Raw genomic sequence first — 21,916 nt, 5'->3', positions numbered from 1 at the left:
ACACAGGTGATCTGAATTCTCCCCAATCAGGGAGATGTCTGTACATGCCCACAGAGTCCTGAGAAGAGGTCTCATCAGGTAAACTAAGTGAAAACAGCTGTGTGGGTGAACCAAGGGGAGGCAGTTTAAATGGTATTATACGTCCTGAATTCAGGATTAATACAGACATTTCACAGACACATGTGACAGTGAGAGGTTAACCTATTCTAATGAATACCCAGCATTGGTTCTTTCATCTTTTCAACACCCTATTAACCCTAAAAATATCAGCTGTGTGCTCTGATTTTGCCATTCAGTGTAACTGGGACTGTTGACCTGGACGTTTGCCTTCACGTGGACACCAATCAACACAGTGTAATTGTAACCACCTGAAGGTTCTGAGCCCCATCAGGCCCAAACAGCCAGGACCTCATTGTCCCATTATGTTTTGCTGTGGTACAGGATTCAGAAAGATAATTTATCACAAACATACGTTAGTGTTACCGAACAAAACAACATGTTAGTGATATTACTCCTTGTATAGTTGCATCTTTGTAGCCACTCAGCTGGTTTGACTTTGTGGAACTACTTTTGCTTCATGTATCGTTTTCATTATAATGTGGCTGGTAACCTGAGAATATTCAGAGGAAATTGGCATTTCAATGACCAGAACTTACTGTCACTTGCAACAAACATCAGCTAAATGCCACGAGTCATGTAAGACTTTTCCTCATGAAAAAGACTTTACGTAACTGGACAAGAGAGGCTCATAATTTGTTAATTTAATGTACTCTACCTGCCATTTTACCATGTCTGATTCCTGACCGGTGTGACTGAATGGAAACGTATCCGGAGGCTTTCCATTTACCTTTTTGATTATTTGGTTTACAGGATTAGTGTGCATGCTGTAAATGTAGAGTTAGAAACACTTTCTAAATGAACATTTACATTTAAATAAAGAAAACTTTTTTAAATTTTATTGAAATTGGCATCACAAGCATGTGATGTTATTTAAACAATAGCTCACAACAGGCCGTGATATGTTGTGATTATTTCACAGGTGGCTCGGCAATCCCCTTAGCTGTGATACGATCACAATATATCATGACATGAAATGAGCTATTGCTTTTATAAAACAGTCATCAAGTATGGCAACATCAACGTTATAGACACATTCTAATTAAAGTGTTTTTTTTATTAAAAGTACTTTATTAAGGATTTAGAACATTAATATAGAGCAAAGCCGATGATATCATGGCTGTATAGAGAGAACTGAATATGCACTTGGAAGTTGATTTACCAAAAAGAAAAAGGGAAAAAGTATTGTTGGGCTCAATGGTCACTATGTATAATTGTCTTCAAAGCCGCTTTTAAATTCCTTTAATTGTAGAGAGAAACAATGCATGTAAAAAATGCTGTGGTCATCCATATATGTTATCTGTTGAAGAATGATGGAACAGAGGTAAAAATGTATAAGCAGCAAAAACAATGCTGGGTGGAGATTGGCGTAGCCTATATTGATAGCTTCTTCTTTTTCTTCATCTTCAGGTTGGTTTTGTGGATTTCGAGGTAATCGTGGTTTAAAATTCAGTAAACGTGATCCCGGAGAGGTTGGAAGGAGATATATACATATGAGAGTATGTTAGCACATCATTAACTAGCGTTAGCACTTCTGTGCTTTTGTTCCTTAATTTCATTGTCCTGTGTCCCGATCACCAGGTGATGTTGTGGTTCCCTTTTACACTGTGATCTGCAGGCTGTAGCTTCTATCTTTATCTTTTTAACCTGTTTCCGCTGCTGAATCAGTTTGACATCCTGGATAAATCCTTCAAAAGCATATTGTATATTGTCTGCTTCTTTCTGAATTTTTTTTTTTTTAGCTTTTTCCAAAATGTAGATAATAGTAATGCAGGGAGTGCAGTTAGTGGCAGTATGGGCTCCATCGTGACTCTAAGAGCTTGACAGAATAGAAGCGGGGGGCGGGGCTTTGCGAGGGGTCAATTGTGCTTCTACTTTTCCCAGATCAGTTATGACGTAAATGTCAAGGGCTCCATAAACTGCCACTTGGTGGCGCTATTGCATTCAGATCAGCCCAAAAGAACTATGGGTTTTCTTAATAACAACACATATTTGCAGTACTTTCCAAGACAGCATTATGGCAATGGTGATAGAACATTATGCTGTCATTTAACATGTCCTGTGTTTAAAAGTAATAAATGTATGATGTCAAAAAAAGAGGAAAACAATGTGTGAAAAGTGTTGCAATCCTCTCTTAAAGTTTAGAAAAAGGGCATGAGCTCACTGTTAATTACTGCAGACTCAGTCAAAGCCAGTAAGAGTTATAGGAATAGCTCTCTCTCGCTCACTCGCTCCGTGTTTGACTCCTACACATCGGTATCAACAGGAAAGAGGCAGCCAATGAAACTAATTGGGTGGTGTGTGTGGTTTATGAAAAGAACAGCCTGTACTGTCCGGAGCTCCCTCCCACTGCTCTCTGACTGGCTGGCTCCTAAGTGGTCTGCTTTTTTTCTCTCCACTGTGATTGGACTCAGGGAAAGCCAATAACTAAAATCTTTTTTTCCCCCCTCTTTTCCTCAGGACATACCTTTGTTGTTTTCAACTTTGGAGGCAGAGCTGGGCTGAGACGATTCAGCACAGTCACAGCCTGCACTCTGGTGCTGTGTTTGCACTCAAGTTGTACACAGTGTCCTGGGTTTTAGTTCAGCCACACACATTACATCATTTTATTATTAGACATATTACTAAATACCAAGTATTAGTAGGAAATAGAGTTCCTATTCGCAAAGTATGGGACTGGTGTAGAAATGCTTTCGGTAGTTAGGTTCCCAGCAGTAAATTCTCTATTATTCTCATAATAAAATGGACGTAGTATCTGGTCACTTAAACCTCATTATAGAACATGTCAGACAGTACGTTTGTTCATGAGGTTATTAGTGGGTAGATTGTGGATAAGTTATGGTAGTTTCTGATCCTATCAGTGCTGTGTCATTCCTCAGACTGAATAACTCATTAAACATCTTTAATAACGTGGTGCATCTCCAGCAGGTCTTTGTGTAAGCGATAATAATCACTATGTGATCATAGTGATTATTATTGCTGTCTGCCAGTTTACATGGGCGGATCGCTTTAAACCTGAAGTGTTTGCAGGGAGTTGTTGTGTGTTTTACAATCAAAAATAGTGAGCGCATGAATTTACTACACCAGCGTTGCTTTTTAACCAATCAACTTGTTCGTTGAAGAAGAAAAGAAAAAGTACAAAACACAGGATATAAAATCGATTATTAGGCTCAGTTTTGCAACAGTTTATTTCTCTTAAAAACAATAATGAAAATATATATTTACAAAAACGTTGCTTTGGGAAGCTATACATATACCCACAACAAAAAGCTCAACATAAATAAGTTAGTATACTTTTTTCAGTGTTTTTGAAAAAAAAAGGGAAAAAAGGCACACAGGTACACTTCAAAGTTTTACACCAAATGAGGAAAGTGTCACTTTGTTTTTCTGCCCTCAAAAAGGAGAAATTAAAAATAGTGCAATTACATGTTCCACATGAATTCCACACCACAAATACAAATCTTTGATTCACATATTTGCATAATAAGTAGCCCAGGGATTTAAACATATTTAATCTATGTTAACCTGGGCTGCACCACATATTAAATGGGGCAGATTATGTGACCCAAAAGGCACTAAAATATGAATTTACCTAATTCAAAAATAAAAGCTAATTCTTAGGATTATTAGCAAATACTGTTAAAATTTGGTTGGATATTGCTCAGCAGTTTTGCCACCCCCCCCTCCCCTCCCCTAACCCCCGAACAAAAGGCACAAACTTTGGTAAAAAAAACAACAACTAAAATATAATAAAATTGTGAAAGAAAAATTTGGGGGGGAAAAAGGAGACCATATTTGCATGTAAACTTTATCTTTCATGAGTGTTCCCAGTTAGATGGCACCTCAACTTACAGTGTGGCCATCTGGGCCTTCAAAAACAAGATATGTAACACTGGGACAAATAAAGCCATAGAAAAAGTGAAGACATTTTGTTTCCACATAACCCTGACTTTTGAAATCTGCATTTTTAACTTACATCAATTACCTGAATGAATGATACAATATGACCACTTAAACAAAATAATATTTCTCTGTTGAAAATTGCACTGCAACTTCCCGAGTCAAATTCACACACTTATTCAAATACATTTAACAAAAGTATGAAAAGCATAATATGCTTTTTTTTTATGTGCTACATCTGAAACATAGGTAGTAGATTAAAAAAATGAGCAAAAATCCATTTGCACACTGCTACATTGTCTGCTGCTTCTGAGGCAATTTAATTAAAATGAGTGCCAAAACTTGATAGTGTACATATTCAGTGCTTGTGCAGCCTCTCCTCCTCCCTTCTATAGGAAAAGACTGCTTTTATATGTTCTCTCCCATCTGTCAGATGATGAGAAAGGCTACAGTATTCCACCAGCAACAGGTCTCCCCGCTCTGTGGGACATGAAGAGGAAACAGGCTGTTGAATGGTGCAATTGAAAAAGCAGTTGCTCATGCTTGATATCCCTCATGCAGACACGCACACACACACACACACGCAGAGGGAGAACAGCCATAGCACGAAGGGGTTGTGGAAGATGAAAGAAAAAAAAAACAAAAAAAATGAAAGTCTGGAGGGCTGATGACGTGTAAGTGTTGTGTGCAGGTCATAATTGCGTTATTGCAACCGTTACTGATGATAAACAAGTACATCAAACTCTATTGGCGTCCAAATTAACAGCCGAGCGTTAGTATTTTACGCATTGGAAACACGTACATCGACATCCATTCCAATGACTTCATAACAGTGGAATAGTGAGATAGTGATTTCTAACCTAGCACTGTTTTTCACTGGACCTCCGCGCTCTGCTCAGGCCTGCTGGGTCTCTTCTCCGCGGCTTTTACCGCCTGACTTCCTGCACCGTGGTCTTCATCATCATCATCTTTGTCGGTGTGCGACCTTTTACTCTGAGACTCGCTGGAGCAGGATCCTGACAGACAGACAACAAAAAAAACACACACACACGTAGAAAAGTTGTCAGGCTGTTTATGTGTAGAGCTGCACGTCCCCTTTAAAAAAAGCACCTGATATCGTCGGAGAGAATATTTTACTACCGTGAACAGCCCGAGTTTAGTTTTTTTTAAATGTGAAAACTATAATGTAATTACTGCGCGACTTTGGTCCCACTACCAAACCTGCATTACATTGCCACCCTCAATATTAACATATATTAAATGACTTCAACATCTGTAATGATATTCTGCGTCCGCGTCTCGCTCCTGCACACTTCTATTTGGCTGATCGACCGATCGTAGCCACGGTTGAACCCCGGACACAACTGGTGCTTGGCGCCTCCGCATAGCGGCACAGTAATGCGCAAGCAGCCCTTCAGAGTAAGTCAAAGTGGCAAATCACCTGAAGCTCCCGAACCTCTTTTCCTCGAACCGTTTCGGTCTCGTTGAGCCGACCTCTCCTCCTGTCTCCCGTGAGGCTCCCTGACATAAAACTCCGGTGCGTCGCGGTCCTCTTGCCAGTCGTAATTGCGCGGAGAGAGCGGCCTGTCGTTGACGGGATCGAAGTTGTACGTTTCCGTAAAACCCTGGACATCTCGCTGGATCGAAGCCGCCACGTAACTCCGTATCTCCTCCGGGTCGGGTTTGCCGAAGAGGTTTCTGCGGACCGACGGTCTGGCGCTGTCCGGCTGCCGCGCATCCACCCTCTCCACCGTCGGGCTCGCGTTAGAAAGGCGAACTTCTGACATCTTGTTGCACATATGACAAGGGGGGGGGGGGGGGTGAAATATACACAAACAAACAGGCAAACCCCCCTTTCAAACTTCTATTTCCACGTAGTATTCCTTTAAAATGATGCAAAGTCACGGGGATGATGCGTGCATACTCCGCGCGTATCATCCAAAACGCGTCCGCGCAACAACGAAAAAATGTGATAAAGTGTCTCCAAGGGCGCAGGGGCGTTTAAGAGAGCCACTCCTGTCAAGTCCGTAGTAAAGCTGATGAAAACAACAAGTCAAGTCATAACAGCCAACATGGCGTTAGGGGCAGCAATGAGTGAAGAAGAAAAAGTTGACATCAAGGACTATTTAAACAGAGAAGGCGATTCATTGGTCTGCGCACAAGGACCGCCCACTGGGCTCTCTTAAAGTCGAACAGGGCAACAACACAGAACTGGATTGGATCTACTCTACACATGAATATGACCCAATTAATCTGTTGGATTAGCTAAATACTTCGAGAACAAAAGGAACACAGGTTGTGGTTATAAATGGGTGCTCATCATGCTCTCCATTAGTACTTCATTTATGACAGCAGGCATCAGGTCAGACATGAGCTGAACACAGGTCATAGATATCATTGGATTTCAGTAACTGTCATTTGTATCTCTGTGTTCATGCACAGTAAAATGTCTTGAATAAAAACAAAATGTGATAAGAACACAATAATAGAAACAGCTGTATCTCACTGCAGGAGTTTAGTGTGAGGTCTTGCTCCGGGCTGGTAATACAATCAGAGGAATCAATTGTGCGAGTGCTGACAGATATCGCTGCGTGATCTGATTTGGTGTCACTTAACTGGTTTAGGCACGTACGTACATTCAGCTACAATTTCAAGGCTATTTGGAGGCCAATGAGACACTAGAATGAGGGTTTTATGCAGGAACACAACAACAAAAAGGCACAAATGTGCCTCCTGGCATCCGATGACATCAGCTCTCTATAGCAGAAAGCCTTCCGTCACCATTGGCACGGTGCCTATCGCTGTCAGACTTTGCCAGTGGTGCCACGGAGGTGGTTTGTGTGCATCACTGGTTGTAATTGCTTGTGTGTGCTTGGAATTTAAAGGGGCACAAAGAGTGGTGCAGCTTTAAAAGAAGAAGAAAAAAAAGACCTTTAAATTCACCACCATTTCCCTCTGGTGGGGTTTCCAGCTGGCCTAATTTATGGACTAGATGTTCTGTACGTCCCAGAGCTGCACAGGAATCCGAGATAACGGAGTGAATGCGTCTGTAATAGTGAGCACTCCTTGTGCCCCAGGAGTGCACGATGTCCCAACTTAAACTGTACAGCGAATGTCGCTCTGCATTCCTCTTCAGCATTTGCCAGAAAGAAAGAAAAACAAATCACTGGGCCTGCCTTAAAGGCCATGCTGTTTCAATTAGGCCTGGAAACGTCAAACATCTCGTGATGAAAACAGCGAGGCCATCTGTTGTATCAATGTTATCACCGGGATCACACTTAATCCATAATGTGTTTATGCTGCTGCAAACCGTGCACGGTGTTGTACAGAGGCATCCCTGAGATCAGAACAGACTGTGATCAAGATGATTAAATGGCAAGCGAGAAATGGGGCGAGAGAACACTCTGTTTGGGTCAGGTTATACTGTAGAGTGTGTACTTTGAAAATGATGAAATGGGAGTAACTAATGATGCAACTGCAGCACATTCTGTCACTAAAACAAACAGTTACACATTCATTTTGATAACAGTCACAAAGCAAAAGAGAAAGAAAGGTCACAGCGTAATTATTTTTTATAGTTTCAGATTACACAGAAAAACGATGTTTTGACTTCACAGAAGTTAGCGGTGCACCGTCTGCAGAGATGAGAGGGATAACAGCGATGCACCCATAAAAAAGGATGTCTTTAGTTAGATAACTAGTCCTGTAAATGTGTGTTGCTGAAAAATAATAAACGTTTTTTTTCCTCGTAAAAAAGGTGTTAAAATATTGCACAACAGGCATTATTCATCAGGTACAAAGATAAATTGTAGGTGACTTATTAATTTTTCACTTTGCAAGAGCAGTGGAGAAATTAATCTGTTTTTAATCTGCCCAGCAACCCGTCTTGGAAAATGTTATTACTTCCACATCTTGAGTTGTAATAGTGGTGTTAAAAATAGTGCTGAATCGGGCTGAACAAGCGATGGGCCAAATTGAACATCCTAGACATACGGGATCAGATATTAGCAATGAACAGTTTTGGGGGGGGGGGGTTTGTTTAACAGGAAATTCGGAGCTACTGTTGGGCAACTGTGCACGTACATGAAAACAGAGTTGTATTCAGAGCCTTTTTCACTTGCTGCTTCTATAAAACTCTCTAGAAACAAATAAATAACACCCTGAAGACTGGACAAAAGCATGATCTAGTGTTGTTCTGATGTGTGGTGTTAATTTTCCACCAAAATAAAATCAATGGCAATAAATTACAGGATGTTTTCATTTTTCATTCGCCGTTTTTGCAGTATAGTTCAGTATGGGTTTGATGAAGAGTTCTGGTAAAGCAGCGTGGCACATTTGGGACTCTTTAAATGACCAAACGTTTCTCATGTTATGGACCTCTTCTCGTCCGATGTCACGAGATGGCAGACTTGGAGCTCGGCTTCTTCTTGGCCAGCTCAGCCTGGATCTGAAGTGGGAACTGTTTCAAGTGCTTGTTCACACACTGCATGCAGAACCTCTTGGTGTAGAAAAGACTGCAGTCCTGAGAGCAGAGAAGAGCACAGTGCAGCATCAATGCTCGGTTTTCATATCAGCAATGGATGGTTAGTCACATTTAGTCCAAGATGGAAAGACGATCTACTTGAGAAGCTGGATCAACTGATTTCAAGGGCATCAGTCATGAAGTTCACCCAGCGCATATAAACGCCACATGATTGCAAAGTTATCTGAGGAAAACATCTAAACCACAGATGCATATTTTAATCGCCAGTGACCTACAAGTGGAAAACTGTCACAGGAGCTCAGTTTGGGTTTGATGAGGAGGACCCTGAGTATTTACTTTGTCTCTGTGGATGACGATATTATTTGATAACCTGAATTACACGATCACATATTTAATCTGTGGCAAAAACAGACTGAAGCAATTCGATTTTAAGACAACCTACCGGTCCAACACAAACACATGTGCTGCACAGGCTGCAGGTAGAGCCCAGAACAAGGAACTTTTCCTTGTCCGGACTGAAGGGGTCCTGGGTTACAAAACACTCCTCGAGCAGCCTGTTGGGCGACACAAGCAGACATAAATGCAAATTTCAAGACAGACTATACATATAACGGATAACAGCTGTAGGGTTAATTTCGCTGTGTGTCTAACGTCGTTATAACTTTACAGGCACGTAACGTAGCAGCTAGCTAACAGCGTTAGCTTTAGCATAGCTAGCTCCAGAGCACTAACAGGAGCGCTTGGCTTAATGTCCACTTACACAATGGCTCTGGTGTTTGGTGGTTTCTGGCCGTAGTAAGTAAAGGGGCTACTTAAATCACACAACTGGCATGTAAATGTTTTTTGAGGGGTAAGGCTTGTAGTTTGCTCCATCTTTCGAAGCCGAGGAGCAGAAAAAAGTCACTTCCTGGTTTTCGCATCGAGTCCAGCCATGTTGTTTCATAACGTTTTAGCGCCCCCTAATGGACCGGGGATGCAAAATGCTAAGACCGTGTATAGATAAAGTACTGTATATAAATACAATTGTATAGTTTATCACAGTATTAGGATGCTTCAAACGAATGTGGGTTGATATATATTATTATAGCAAATATGAAAGTGTAGTGAACCAGCCGAAATTGATAACATGGATTATTTCCATAGTAAAAATAGAATCCTTAGATAATACATTTTACAGCAGCCCTCAATATGCCGTTAAAGGAAAAGCACAGGTGTAATTAATCACATTACTGGCTTACAATGAGACTTAAATGGAACAAAGCTGTCGTTAACATGATTAGTTCCACCTGTGCTTTTCCTGCTATGACATCTCATATGTGCAGTGAAAAATCTTAGCTAAGGAATTTGAACAGATATCATCAGACAGGTAAATAAGTCAGGGTATTACAAATAAAAGTTAAATATATTAGTTTATTTTAAACTACCACATGACGTGATTCATTTTATTGAAACAACAAATGTATTTCTTATTGTACACTACATGATACAAAATATAAACGGTTTTATTCTGACACGAAACAGTGTTACAATACTACATCGGGAGGTGAAGTGTAACGCAGCAAATGAGGCAACAAGCTCCTCTTTTTGAGGTTTTACTGTCAGTGGACACTTTCACTGTGGCAACTACATTCCTGTTATATTTACAAAATAAAACATAAACCAGCTTAACATATTATTGCGTTTGAGGTGTGCTGTCATTTTTTAGTTTTTAGCAGTAGGTTAAGGATTAAAATAAATATATTACACATGAAATTACAATATTTTCAAATGATGGCTGCCATCAGTAGAAGTAAGGTTGCTTGATTCATGATGTGATAATATTCCCTGATCCAACACTGAATAGACGTCTGTTTTGTGGTGTGGTGAATGCATAATGTGTGATCAAAGTATAGGAAATATGAGCTCCAGCATTGAAACATTATGGCACATGATGAATACTGATGCAGGTGTTTCTTCAACCCTACACTCAAAATGATTGAGTGAGACATGGCTGATTTCAATAAGGTATTAATACACAATGAAAGGACATGACAAAGCGTAACCTAATCCAATTGATTTGAATTAACATATCACATGCACTAAATATCCAAAATAATAGGAATATTTTTATATCGAGTTGCCTATTGCACAACGAACATTTCAGTTACCTTTAAGGATTCAAATGTTATAACTTCTCCAACTTGTCTGCTTCTTTTACCACACTTGAACTTATGTTCAAGATCCATATTTAGCATCAGTGCGTCCATGACTGCAGCAGTCATGTCTGGATATCTTTAATATGTGTACACCCATTTTAAATGTCAGGCAAACTTGCAAAGTCTACTCCCTATTTAGCTTTTGTTCAGTCGGTAGAATAAAAGCTGGCATCCAGCACCCAATCCATAGCGATTGGGTGCTCTCAAATCAATGCATTAAAAAAATATTTCTACACAGGTTTGTTCCCCACTGTGTCTCCTTTCATTGAAGCAGCCACTCCACCTACAAAAGCTGCCTTTCCACGGCAGATCCCAGCAGTGTGCAGCATCAGGAGCTGCACGACATACTACTTACAGTACATTGATGTGCATGATAGTATCAGTAAATATTTATGAACACCCAGTTTTGAGTGGCATACATAAATATTAGAATACATGTCCCCAGTTCATGACCATGTGCTATCTACTCAGTACATGTCCCTATATATCTCTTGCAGGAGCGGGTGCAGCGACGTGTCCTCTGTCGTCTTGATTTCCTGCACCAACTGAGCATGCTCGGTGACCAGCTCCCGGAGGTCGGCCAGTTTCTGCAGCAGTCTGGGGAAGAGGAAGTTGTCGTCCGGGTGGTTGGCCAGCAGGTGGAGCCGGAGAGCCAGAACAATGCTTTCCTGCAGCTGCTCTACAAGAGGCACATCCACCAGGCCTGGGCGATCTGGAGGGAAGGGATCAGAGAAACATACAAGGAGGATTCAGATTTGTTTTTGTGCAAATTTGCACCCTTTGTGCACTTCAAAAATAGAATTGTCAGTCACCTCCGCAGCAGATAATGGCAGCCACAAAAAGGGCCAGGTCGCTGTCGTCCAGCTCCAGGGAGTTGAAGCGTGTGGCAAACTGGAATTTGGGCTCCATCATGTCGCCAAATGGCCGCCGCCGGCTCTTGAGGAACTCTCGGGTGATGAAGCCTCCACCCCGGGCCACCAGGAGGCCGTCTTTGTTCATGCAGGAGGCCAGGAGGGTGAAGAGGGCTTCATAAACGCCATACTTCAAGAGAGTCACCTGAAAGTGCAGGTAAGAAGGCCGAAGCATGACTCCGATGTGCCTGCAAATGTTTTTTATGTGTCCGTAACTACATGAACACAAACCTCTTTGGTTCACGGTGAGTAAACTACTTTTTCCTCTACTTATCACATGGAATCACGGCAGACACACACCTGGTCATTCAGATCCAGGTCTTGGAAACCGGGCACCGCCTTGGCGAACTCCGTCAGCTCTGTGACCGTCTCCACCGAGGTGCTCTGGCAGCAGTGGAAGAGCCTGGCTTCAGCCTCCCTCTGCTGCAGTTCCACACACCCTGTGGCCAGAACCACATCCCCAGCTCGAACGCCGCTCTCGTGCTCCGGACAGTCACTGTTCCCCACCTGGGCCGCCAACGTTCTCTCTGCCTGCTGGAACGTCTCCATGTCGTGAATGATGAAAGGCTGCGGGGAAAGACGGAGGAGAAAACATCGGTCGGCGAGGTTATTCTTTATCTAGCAGAGATACATAATAAAGAATATGTTTTTTTTTTTACTGTACCGGCTTGCTGGTCTTGCCGGTGAGTATGAGCCGAGCTTTCGCCTTGTTCATGTTGAAGTTCTTCATGTAGGCCTCGTGGATCTGCCCGACCAGAGTCTTGTGGTCGGTCAGCATGGGGCTTGCCTCCTCTTCCTCCACCATCTTGCATTCTGCCTTTAGCTTTAGCTTCTCCGCCTGAGGCATGCGACCAAACCGGATGGCTGGTGAATAGAAACATTCATCATCAGCACAAAAGCGAGAAAAGTTTTCAAATAGTAGCTGTGTTAGTTTACAGAGACTCCACACAGAGACATCCGACATATCTTCCTACACACACACACACACACACACACAAGTATTCGCCCCCAACAGATCTGGTGCCTTATGTTTTCTTCCCTCTCTTCTGAGGACAACATGTCGTCCTCCTCTCAGGTTACTGAACGTTCTGTCTGCGGTGGGAGGCCATTGCAACAAACCCAATGACCCTTCAGCAGTCAGTGCAGTTGACGGGCCAGATGTGGAGCTATATGGGCCTGTGCTTTGTCAGAGTCAAGCAGGCTCCGGCAGGAGCAGGACGCTGTGCTATAAAAACCCTGTCAATGTACAGCACGCTGATCTGGAGCCAAACCACATTAGGACACATCCTGTTGTTGAGAACACATACCACGGTGTCGGCTGAAGACGTGGTGAGCGGAGATTTGTGTAACTGCATTCATGGCAAATACTTGCACGTGCTTTCATTGCTATATCATCAATTGAGCTAATATACATTTTAAAGCAAGACTTTTTTTTAAAGATAATGGAACACACTTTTTCCATCTCTCTTGCAGATTAATTAAAAGTTAAATTCAGAAGAAATAAAACACACGCTTGCTCAAATTTCTATACCCAGTATTTTACTGATAGAGCCTAACTTGGTCTGGTATGACCCACAGCAAGAGAATGCTGTGTAACTGATGTTAGCGAGTCCATTCAGTGACTTCATGGCTCTTCTCTCCTTGTACTACTGTTACAGTACACAGATATGCTTCAAACTGAGTTGTAGGTTTACCATTGTGGGACATGCCTACAGAGAGGCACTTGTGGAATCGGCAGTACTGGCACTTGTTGCGGTTCTTCTTTTGGATTTTGCAGTTGCGTTCACACTTATCATACTCCAGCTTCAGCCTGATGGTCCTCCTGAAGAAACCCTGGTAGACACAGAACGACGCATGCTGTCATTTGAAGATCATACGATCAGGTTACATACTCTTGTGGTACTTCAGCGCATAAGGAGGTTAACCCTCCTGATGCGTCTCAGGTCTCTACACTCCGTTATGCCTTCCAGGTCAGAAATGACCCACCCATTTGCTATATTTAAAGAGCGATACTGGGATACAGAGCAGTGGGCCAACACATGCTGAAAGATGTCAAACTGAAACATATAATCCTTTCACGCACCTATGTGCATCACTGAAATTTCAGTCAGAGCATTCCTCATCCCTCACTGTCGAAAAGCCAACATAGATTCTCTGGCAATATATCTGGAGCCACACGGTCACGCTATACGTCGGCCATCATCTTACAGAAGGGCTTGTCTGCCTTTATGTTGAAGACACGTTGTTATTGAGGGTTATTATGTGTCTCACACCACTCTTTGTGGTGTTTCAAACCATTTGTGGGGAGAACTGGATGTATTCATCATGGAAACACAGAGGGGAGAAATGTGAAGGGTCCAGGCATATGATAGTCATCAAAAACACATTACAAAACAACAGAACTCCCCATGAGGAGAAAACAGATGTGTGCAGCGTGCAGCGTGCAGCGTGCATGTCTTTGCTTGTCTGTGTATGGGTGCACAGACAGTGACACAACCAGTACTTTAACTATAGATGTAATCAAAGAGATGTATTGAACGCTTTCTTAAGGGCAAATGTCTTCTAGTGAAACCGAAAGAAAAGTTTTAATTCAGGCATCTTGGTGGCGCACCAATTCAAAATAACTTTAGGCTGGTAGATGTGTTTCCCATTACTGAAGGCTTTCTACAACCGCCCTGCTCCTCCAGACGTCCCGTACAAACGATACACCGACCATCGCTTCATATTGAATCCCTCGCACCATAGCATGACAGCACATTCCATTCACATTCCCACGACTTGGAAGCTCCTCTCTTAAAGCGAGGTGTTGAAAGTGATACGCGGAGCGCGTCGAGCGTGCACTGCGACTGCTACATATCACAAAGCCAGATTTTTCCATGACGGCACAATATCATCAGTCAGAGCATTTTAGTGAGTGTCAAAATACTCCCCTCACATGTGCAGCGTCCAAAAGTGTCAGTGTCCCTACTTCAGAGTGGCAGCGGCCTGACTCAGGGGCCGACAAGATCAAGAGTAGCTTGTGTTGATTCTGATGAATGACATGTGGGTCATAACACTTTAACCTTGCAGGGAGATGGCTTGTTTTGCAGCACATGTGCATTGTGCAACTGACAGAATTGACGGAAAAGTGTCTCCAATGGATTAGAGTGAAACTGAAGGCACAGTGCCTGTCCAGAGGAGTGAAAAAACAGATTCTCTCCAGCAGGGCAAAAGGGGTGATTATGTAAGAAACAGAAAGAGGAGAACACCAGTAGCAACTCTGTCTAACCTCAAAGGAAGGAGTGGTACCACAACACTGTCAGCTGTGGCTGATGGGAGAAACCTTTAAAAGCAGGCACAGGTTAAAAAGTCATGCATGAATAGCAAACAAAGGCTCAGATTAGCAGCAGCAACCTGCGGTCGGCTCAGAGAAGTACGAGATTACGACGAGACGACCTCACATGACTTGGCAGTGTTGATCCTTAATGCTTTTAACACACCCAGTGGTCTCAGTTACAAGTCCTCTAGTTCTGTCTGTCCTGGGGAGCTGAACTGTTTCAGGCCTGACGGATACCTTTATTATGATTAAACATTTGTATGCAAACCAAATTCCTCTTATCAATAAATCCCAAAGATGACTCTGTATGAAGGTCATATTTAGTAATAAGCAGAGCAGGGCTCTGTGCCAGCAACAGCTCCATGTGTGTACTGGTGCTTGTGTGTGTGTTAACGTCACTCAGTCAGGCTCGGTGCCAAGCAGCGGAGAGGTGGACAAGTTGAGCAAGGCCACCACGTCCCCCACCTCACATGACCTGGCTGTGTGTCTCAGAAACTTTCCACTGGCCTCCAGGTCAGGCGCCTCCGCATGCCGAGCTTGTTTTGGGTGTGCGTGCGTTGGCGCAGGCATGTAATGTGCACGTGTACACAAATACACACATTTGCCTTTGCAGCACGTTATCACCCGTCTGATTGTGTCTGTCTGTATGTTTACCTCCATATTTTTGTGTGACCTCTATGTCCTTTCTCACTTTGATGTCTAAAGTATGTCAGTACATGCATACCATATGTGCTCTGACTGGCTGCGCTGGGCCTGTTTTAGTCCCACGTCTCTCACCTTGCAGCCCTCACAGGCGTGCACCCCGTAGTGGAAGCCTGAGGCCTTGTCTGAGCACACTCGGCACTCCAGGTTGAGGGGGCTGGCGCTCTCCTCTGGACTCGGCGCTGCCGCACACACCCCCGACGACGGACTGGAGGCTGGGGTCAAGGTGTCTACAGCAAGACAACAGAGCAGAAAGGAGGCAACAGCGAGTGATGTCACTGGGCTAACCTTTGATACCACACATTCTGTATGTTTCAGGAGGACTCACAACAATGCAACAGTCAGCAGCCAGTTAGCTTAGCTTAACAGAAGCTAATGTTTTTGAGCTAACTGTTTTGTACGGATTTAACAGACTAATTCGTGATCTTTAGGTTTAGGTGTTCAGGCTAGCTTTTCCCAGTCTTTAAGCTAAGCTAACCAGCTGCTGGCTGTAGGGTTAGTTTCATACTTATACTTATAGGGCTATAAAAATAACTATTTTCTTTATGTTACAAACATCTGTAATACCAAGAAAACATACTGAACAACCAGTCACAACAAAGGGAAACAAACCCCTGATCTATTGTTGCATACAGCATTATAATGGGGATTTAAACCAATCAGAACAATAGTGATATTGGACTCTTGACAACCAAATTAACCATCTCAATGATGGCGAAAACCAGATATCTGTTCAATAGATCAGGATGAATTCATCTTTTTCCCTTGACGGAAAATGAGTATTCCTGTTAAACAGGCCTCATGAGAATATTAGGTAATTCGTAATGAGGCTTTTTTAGTTTGTGTCTTTGTGTTTTTTTCAAGTGCTGCTCAGGAATTTGGAGACAACATCATCAATTGGTAGACACAGAGAGAAATTAATTGTATCTAATCTTCTGTAGTCAGACAGGCAGTCTCTTACAAAAGGCCTCGTTAGGCTCAATGGAGCCAAAGGCTCAAAAGGTCAGTGTTGTAACTATTTGACGTGACTGATCATGTACCCAGCGACCATTTCTTCCACCCATGAGGCCACTTGACTACTCACCCAGTGCAATGGAGCTCTCGGACCCTGAGCCGGTGCTCTGGTACAGCGGGAAATCAAATCCCAGAGTGTCGTCTCCTATAGACTGGGAGATGTCCCGAAGATCCTCCATCAGGTCTCCACACAGCGGACTGTCGAGCAGGGAATCCCCGAGTGGGGATGGGGGGCTAAAGAGATCCCTGGCCATGGTGGAGATCAAGCCAAACCTGGGAGGAACAACCCCTCACTCACCAGACTGTGATAAGAGGGGAGAGAGAATACAAATGAGGACAATGAGTGATAAAGAAACTGAAATCTTGAGGCAGCCATTTGATTGGTTGAGAGCCCAGCTCTGGAAAAACCCCTGACCCCTTAGATTGGGTGCAAACTCCTAAAGGGATTTTTTTGCTTTTGGAAAATGATTCAATATGTCCGCTCCGACACAGTCGGGAGCTTTTCCGTGAACAAGCCATGTAACTTAAAAATACTTAACTCAAAACTCCTAATACTTCTGCATTTCTATGTGTGATGGCCTAAAGTTCTCTAACACACCGTTTAAAGATGTCAGCACCAGCAGTAAGTGCATCACAAGATTTACCTTATCGTTTATTCCCTGGTGCTTGGACCTGGTTTGTTCTCTTTCAGATAAAACATCACAAACATGAATAAATCGAAGTTAAATGTCATGAAAGCACAAATGAAGATCAGTCATGCAGTGGGGACAGGTACAACTCTTGTGCCACTAATGCTAGAGGTAAGTTCATAATGTGACGGTGCTTTTTTTAATAAGTGAACCTTGCCCGTAGAGTCAGCAGCGGCCCATTATTCACAGATTAAATTCCAGCCAAAGTACACAGTGTGCAGTTTGTTACAAAGCTCTGTATCTTATTTATTGACCGACTCTGATGCTCCAAAGAGACAAAGAGTACATACCGTGCTTTAAGTGACTTTCTCTCTGTTACGTTACGTTCAACAAAGAACTCAGTGTCCGGCTATTCCTCTGGCTGCCCGTCCGCTCGGAGTGGATCTTAAAAAGTATGTGTGGGAGGGAGTTTGGTGGAGCTCTCAGCTGCTCACAGCGGGGTAAAGGACATCTGTTAGAGCCATCCCACAACATCACAGCACCAGTGCTCATGTTCAATAACGCTTCCCCCAACTTCCAGTAATTCATCGCGGCAGATGTTGCCGTTGTTGTTCTATAGATTACAGACTAGGATTTAACGCATTATGCTGTAAAACGTCCCTGTATTAGTAATAATGTGATCACAAGCAAATTGTAGGTTAAAGGCAGACTAACAGGAATCTGCTTTTTAAAAGAAGAGGGGAATTCTCTCCGCCTGACCTCTGCTCCTGTATTATTACAATAACATTTGATGTGTGTCAGAATTCTAACAACGTTATACCATCAAGGCAGGAATCAGCAACTTTATCTCTGATCTAATCTACAGAGAGATTTGGCTGTGGGGCCTTCACAGACCTCATGTGAGCTCAAATGTAAAATCGCAGTTTACACAGCTGCTTACATCTGTAAGCCCAGCATGGAAAAAACACTGGCTGACATGAGATTGTGCAACTTCAAACTTTCGCTGTTGAGAACCACCGACTTTAAGTGGGTTGGTTATACGCTGTCTTCATCTGTGCATACAGGCCAGACAGAGAGGACGTGATAAATCAGAACATGTTTGTTCTTGTTTATCTAGTCTTAGGGTTGCAGCATTTCAGAGGACAGGTCTGGACAGCATGCCAAAGTCGTTTAGGCCTAAGTGGGAAATCTGTGAGAGTGTAAAAAGCCTCATAGCTAAAGTATGTTGTACCATGTAGACTTCACTGTAGAGGCCGTACAGACTGAAGCAGCTAACTGATGTCTGACTGGTCTGTCGAGCTGCTTTGCAATAAAAATAAAATAAAATCGTCATCAAGGGGCGGATTGTGCAAATGCATTTCTCTTGCAGCACAATAACTACATTTATACTTCAGTGCATTGAGTTCATCTTAAAATGAACCCATTGTGTCCCCCTGCATCTCTAGCCATGGATGTCTCTTTACTAGGAATTTTAAAATGAGATGTTTTGAGAGTGCATGACCATAAGCCTACACTTATGCAGAAAAAATAAGTAGGTCTGAAATGTATTCAGCCATTAAATGACAACCAGCAGTAACTTAAAAGTCAATTCTATAACTGACTGGTAGCCAGTGCAGAGAAACTGAGCATCGGTGTAATGTGTTCAGCTTTCTTAAGTCTTGAGATGGTCTAGTCCTGAGAAAAGACCATTACACCACAGTCTAACGTACTTGAGATGAACACATGAATTAGTTTGCCAAAATGAAATTCTCGATCTGTATCAATATTAAGATTTCTGCTAGGCCTCTCGGATATGGAGCCATATTCCCCGTCTCGTAGGGCTCTAGGACCGTGCGTGAAAGACCAGCCCAGTTGTTTTTAGTCCAGAAAGCAATATTTTATGATCAGCTGTTTTGAACGAAGCAGCAGAGTTCCAATAGCATAGAAATGACGTCTCACTAGAGTGTGTTTAGTCGGAGGTCAATAACAACTTTAAGAGAGATAACCATGAGTGCAAAACGAAAGTGAGTGCATAGTTATTTTTAGTTGATGATGTCTGAGTAAAAAGGATTGTCTTGCCTGGTCTCTTTTTGTAGTCTGGAGTTTAAAGTGTTTTTTTTCCATTCACGCTCAGCTTTTCTGCACTCTCTTCTGTGGATTCTCACAGCTGCAGCATTTCTCCATTTTATTTGCCAGGAATTCACGACCTACGAGATCATCGGCAGATTTTGAGGAGTGAGTCGGCAACAAAGAGACGGCTTCTATTAAAACTGCAATAGAATTCTCCTCGACATTGATTGATACCGTTTTCTGACAGTGTCTGATCTTACATGGAGCAAAGTAATGTACTGCTGACAGCAGCAAAACATACTTTAGACACCAAAAAAAAAAAAGAGGTCCACCTAAAACAGTAATTTTCCCTCGCATAATGCAGGTGTCGTCGGTCCGTTTGTATTATTGTGTGAATTTGGTTATTTCAGATTCACCAAAGTCAAACAATAACACAAACTAACTCACGGACCGAGGCAGCCGTAGACCAGCAACTCCCGTCTTCTGCGAGGTAAAATTACCGTTTTGTCCAAACGGTATCCAAAGAGAGCCATGTCCAGGAGAGGAATATGAAATTGAAGTTATTTATTAGTAATGACTAATTCGATAGTGATGTGTGTGGAGATAGTGGACTGTTGGAGAACAGGTATTAGGTTATTATGTTTAATAATGTACTTGCAGAACGTGTTGAGCACTGACAGTTGCACAGATCCAAACGGAAAAGGAATGGGATAAACTGTAGGGTGAGAGGGTCCTGGCTCCACATGAGGAACCAGTCACACTGGTGCTAGGACCCCGGGGACGTCAACAGCCCAGACCTGCACCTGCACCCAGAGCTGCAACCAAAGTCCAATAATCAATTTGTGTTTTGGAAGAAAATGAATCCTGCAACTATGTGGAGGCTCATTTGAAAACGTTTCAAGCAACAATGCCAAACATTTTATGGTTCCAGGTTTTTAAAGGTGAGAATTGTTTAGAGTAAATTGAATATTTGGGTCATTGTTGCACTGTTTTTATGATGTTTTTCAGACCAAACAATGGCTTAAATCTAGAAAATAATCTGCAGGTTAATCCCTTATGAAAATAGTTATTAATTGAATGCCGAAAGCTGCACTGACGCAAGTTCTGTTCCCTCTGTTTCCCTTTCATTATTTCATTATTGAATTCAATAAGTGAATACGTTGATGCTGACAGCTTTCTAATGAACACACCTGGTCTGTATAACTTGAGCCTTTTTCATTCATGTACTATAGCCTTGCTTAAAACTAGGTTGACGACTAACTCCTAAACTGTGTTGATATGACTTCATTGGCTCTTTCGTAGATGACTCTGGACCAGCCCATGTTTCCCCATCACATCAAAGAACATTGTGTTTTAATTCCCAGAGGAACTATAATCCCAGACAGCGAGGCTCTATCTTTAGGTCACAGGAGAAGAGGAAACAGTAACTGCACTGAGAGCAGTCAGCTGAACTCAACAACAGCTTGTTAACAGATAACAGCGAGGATACAATCAAGAGAAAAGAAAGAAAACGTACACCCCCCAATCCCCCCGTCGGAAGCCCCGAATCAGGATCAGATGATTTGACCTTTCTAATACCTTCTTAAGTCTCTGCAACAACAAGGTCATCCATGTGCCTCACATACCAACAAATCTGCAGCAGAGGAGACCCAAAACAAACATCTTGATTAAAACAAGTTGTGCTTTACAGAAGGGTCGTGTTGACTTGTCACTATGCTGCACAGATAAGGAAATGGAAATCAGTTTGAAGATGGAATTTATGGCCAACAGAAAGATATGTTCCTCTCAGAAAGAAGCATTTCTTCACACCATGTGTGGGGGGGGGGGGGGGGGTGTGGTTTTATTACAAAAGCAGGTGCGGGCTCGAGCAGTCAGGAAGTTCATGTGGGGCTCATTCGCCACACATACTGAGAACAATTACATGCTTTCTTCTTCATGCAGGCATAGGAGCGAGAAGCCTACAGCTATTATATAACAGTAGGCTATATAGTCTTTTGAGAAATCCACTCATGCAGCATTACTTTCTGCTCAGGCGTCATACAACTGTAACCCCACGCCGGACCCTGAACGATAAAAGTTTGTTAATTCTCCTCAGACAACAGGAAAGTAAGCTTATAGTCACACTTACATAACATAGCAGAGCTTCAAGTGAAGGTTGTGAATTACCTCAGAGGATGCTATCCGGAGCATTTCCAGATGCTGCTGACGGCATGGACGCCCCTCGGTCCCGGGACGCTCCGACGCTCAGATCCCCGATCAGCTCTGCTGGTAAAACTTGATGCGTCGCGTCCCGGCGCGCGGTCAAACTTCCGCTCATTCTCTCTGCAGGAAATAACGTAGGGACTGACGGAGACGCGGCACGCACACCCCCTGACACACCTATGGTTTCCACCAATGGGCACGCGGGGATTTAAAAACGGACCACCCATCTCTGGGTCTTTTTTTTTTTTTATCAGGCTGCAACTACTTCCCGGTGGCTCGGGACGTCACCGGACGACGGTGCATGTGAACCGGGGGACCGTGACGTGGCCACTCCTCCGTTGTCTCATGTGTCGATAGAGCACAGCTCTCTGGCGTGATTGTCTCTGTCTCAGAGCAGC

The 21,916-nt window shown here is 43.0% G+C and overlaps 3 protein-coding genes across 3 annotated transcripts; all 3 read right to left on the bottom strand.

Annotated features, from left to right (window-relative positions):
• Positions 1–3,287: 3,287 nt before the first annotated feature.
• cdkn1ba (cyclin dependent kinase inhibitor 1Ba) lies at positions 3,288–6,115 on the bottom strand. The gene is made up of 3 exons (XM_076111671.1): positions 5,459–6,115; positions 4,878–5,033; positions 3,288–4,497 (listed from the first exon to the last, which is right to left on the bottom strand). The coding sequence occupies exons 1-2, from the start codon at positions 5,814–5,816 to the stop codon at positions 4,891–4,893; spliced, it is 501 nt and encodes a 166-aa protein (XP_075967786.1). The 5' UTR covers positions 5,817–6,115; the 3' UTR covers positions 3,288–4,497; positions 4,878–4,890.
• A 1,456-nt stretch (positions 6,116–7,571) lies between these two features.
• On the bottom strand, positions 7,572–9,434 carry cdpf1 (cysteine rich DPF motif domain containing 1). Its single transcript, XM_076111672.1, has 3 exons — positions 9,261–9,434; positions 8,943–9,054; positions 7,572–8,539 (listed from the first exon to the last, which is right to left on the bottom strand). Exons 1-3 carry the CDS (start codon positions 9,371–9,373, stop codon positions 8,411–8,413), a joined length of 354 nt encoding a protein of 117 aa, XP_075967787.1. The 5' UTR covers positions 9,374–9,434; the 3' UTR covers positions 7,572–8,410.
• A 456-nt stretch (positions 9,435–9,890) lies between these two features.
• LOC142971164 (peroxisome proliferator-activated receptor alpha-like) lies at positions 9,891–21,680 on the bottom strand. The gene is made up of 8 exons (XM_076111803.1): positions 21,483–21,680; positions 16,709–16,940; positions 15,700–15,854; positions 13,301–13,439; positions 12,271–12,470; positions 11,907–12,173; positions 11,508–11,751; positions 9,891–11,407 (listed from the first exon to the last, which is right to left on the bottom strand). The coding sequence occupies exons 2-8, from the start codon at positions 16,890–16,892 to the stop codon at positions 11,163–11,165; spliced, it is 1,434 nt and encodes a 477-aa protein (XP_075967918.1). The 5' UTR covers positions 16,893–16,940; positions 21,483–21,680; the 3' UTR covers positions 9,891–11,162.
• Positions 21,681–21,916: the final 236 nt, after the last annotated feature.

This window comes from Anarhichas minor, unplaced genomic scaffold (genome assembly GCF_050575085.1).
Source record: "Anarhichas minor isolate MPS153535 unplaced genomic scaffold, ASM5057508v1 ptg000045l, whole genome shotgun sequence".
Taxonomy (NCBI): Eukaryota; Metazoa; Chordata; class Actinopteri; order Perciformes; family Anarhichadidae; genus Anarhichas; species Anarhichas minor.
This window is presented reverse-complemented; position numbering and strand designations above follow the sequence as displayed.

What these genes read in the sequence shown, in the direction of transcription:
- LOC142971164 (XM_076111803.1), bottom strand. Translation starts at nt 16,892, where the DNA reads ATGGCCAGGGATCTCTTTAGCCCCCCATCCCCACTCGGGGATTCCCTG. An exon ending in TGTAGGCATGTCCCACAATG is followed by an intron (nt 12,471 to 13,300) that starts GTAAACCTACAA and finishes TCTATTCACCAG; the next exon opens with CCATCCGGTTTGGTCGCATG. An exon ending in TGCCATTATCTGCTGCGGAG is followed by an intron (nt 11,408 to 11,507) that starts GTGACTGACAAT and finishes CCTTCCCTCCAG; the next exon opens with ATCGCCCAGGCCTGGTGGAT.
- cdkn1ba (XM_076111671.1), bottom strand. Translation starts at nt 5,816, where the DNA reads ATGTGCAACAAGATGTCAGAAGTTCGCCTTTCTAACGCGAGCCCGACG. An exon ending in AAGAGGTTCGGGAGCTTCAG is followed by an intron (nt 5,034 to 5,458) that starts GTGATTTGCCAC and finishes TCTGTCTGTCAG; the next exon opens with GATCCTGCTCCAGCGAGTCT.
- cdpf1 (XM_076111672.1), bottom strand. Translation starts at nt 9,373, where the DNA reads ATGGAGCAAACTACAAGCCTTACCCCTCAAAAAACATTTACATGCCAG. An exon ending in CCAAACACCAGAGCCATTGT is followed by an intron (nt 9,055 to 9,260) that starts GTAAGTGGACAT and finishes GTCGCCCAACAG; the next exon opens with GCTGCTCGAGGAGTGTTTTG. An exon ending in CATGTGTTTGTGTTGGACCG is followed by an intron (nt 8,540 to 8,942) that starts GTAGGTTGTCTT and finishes CTCTGCTCTCAG; the next exon opens with GACTGCAGTCTTTTCTACAC.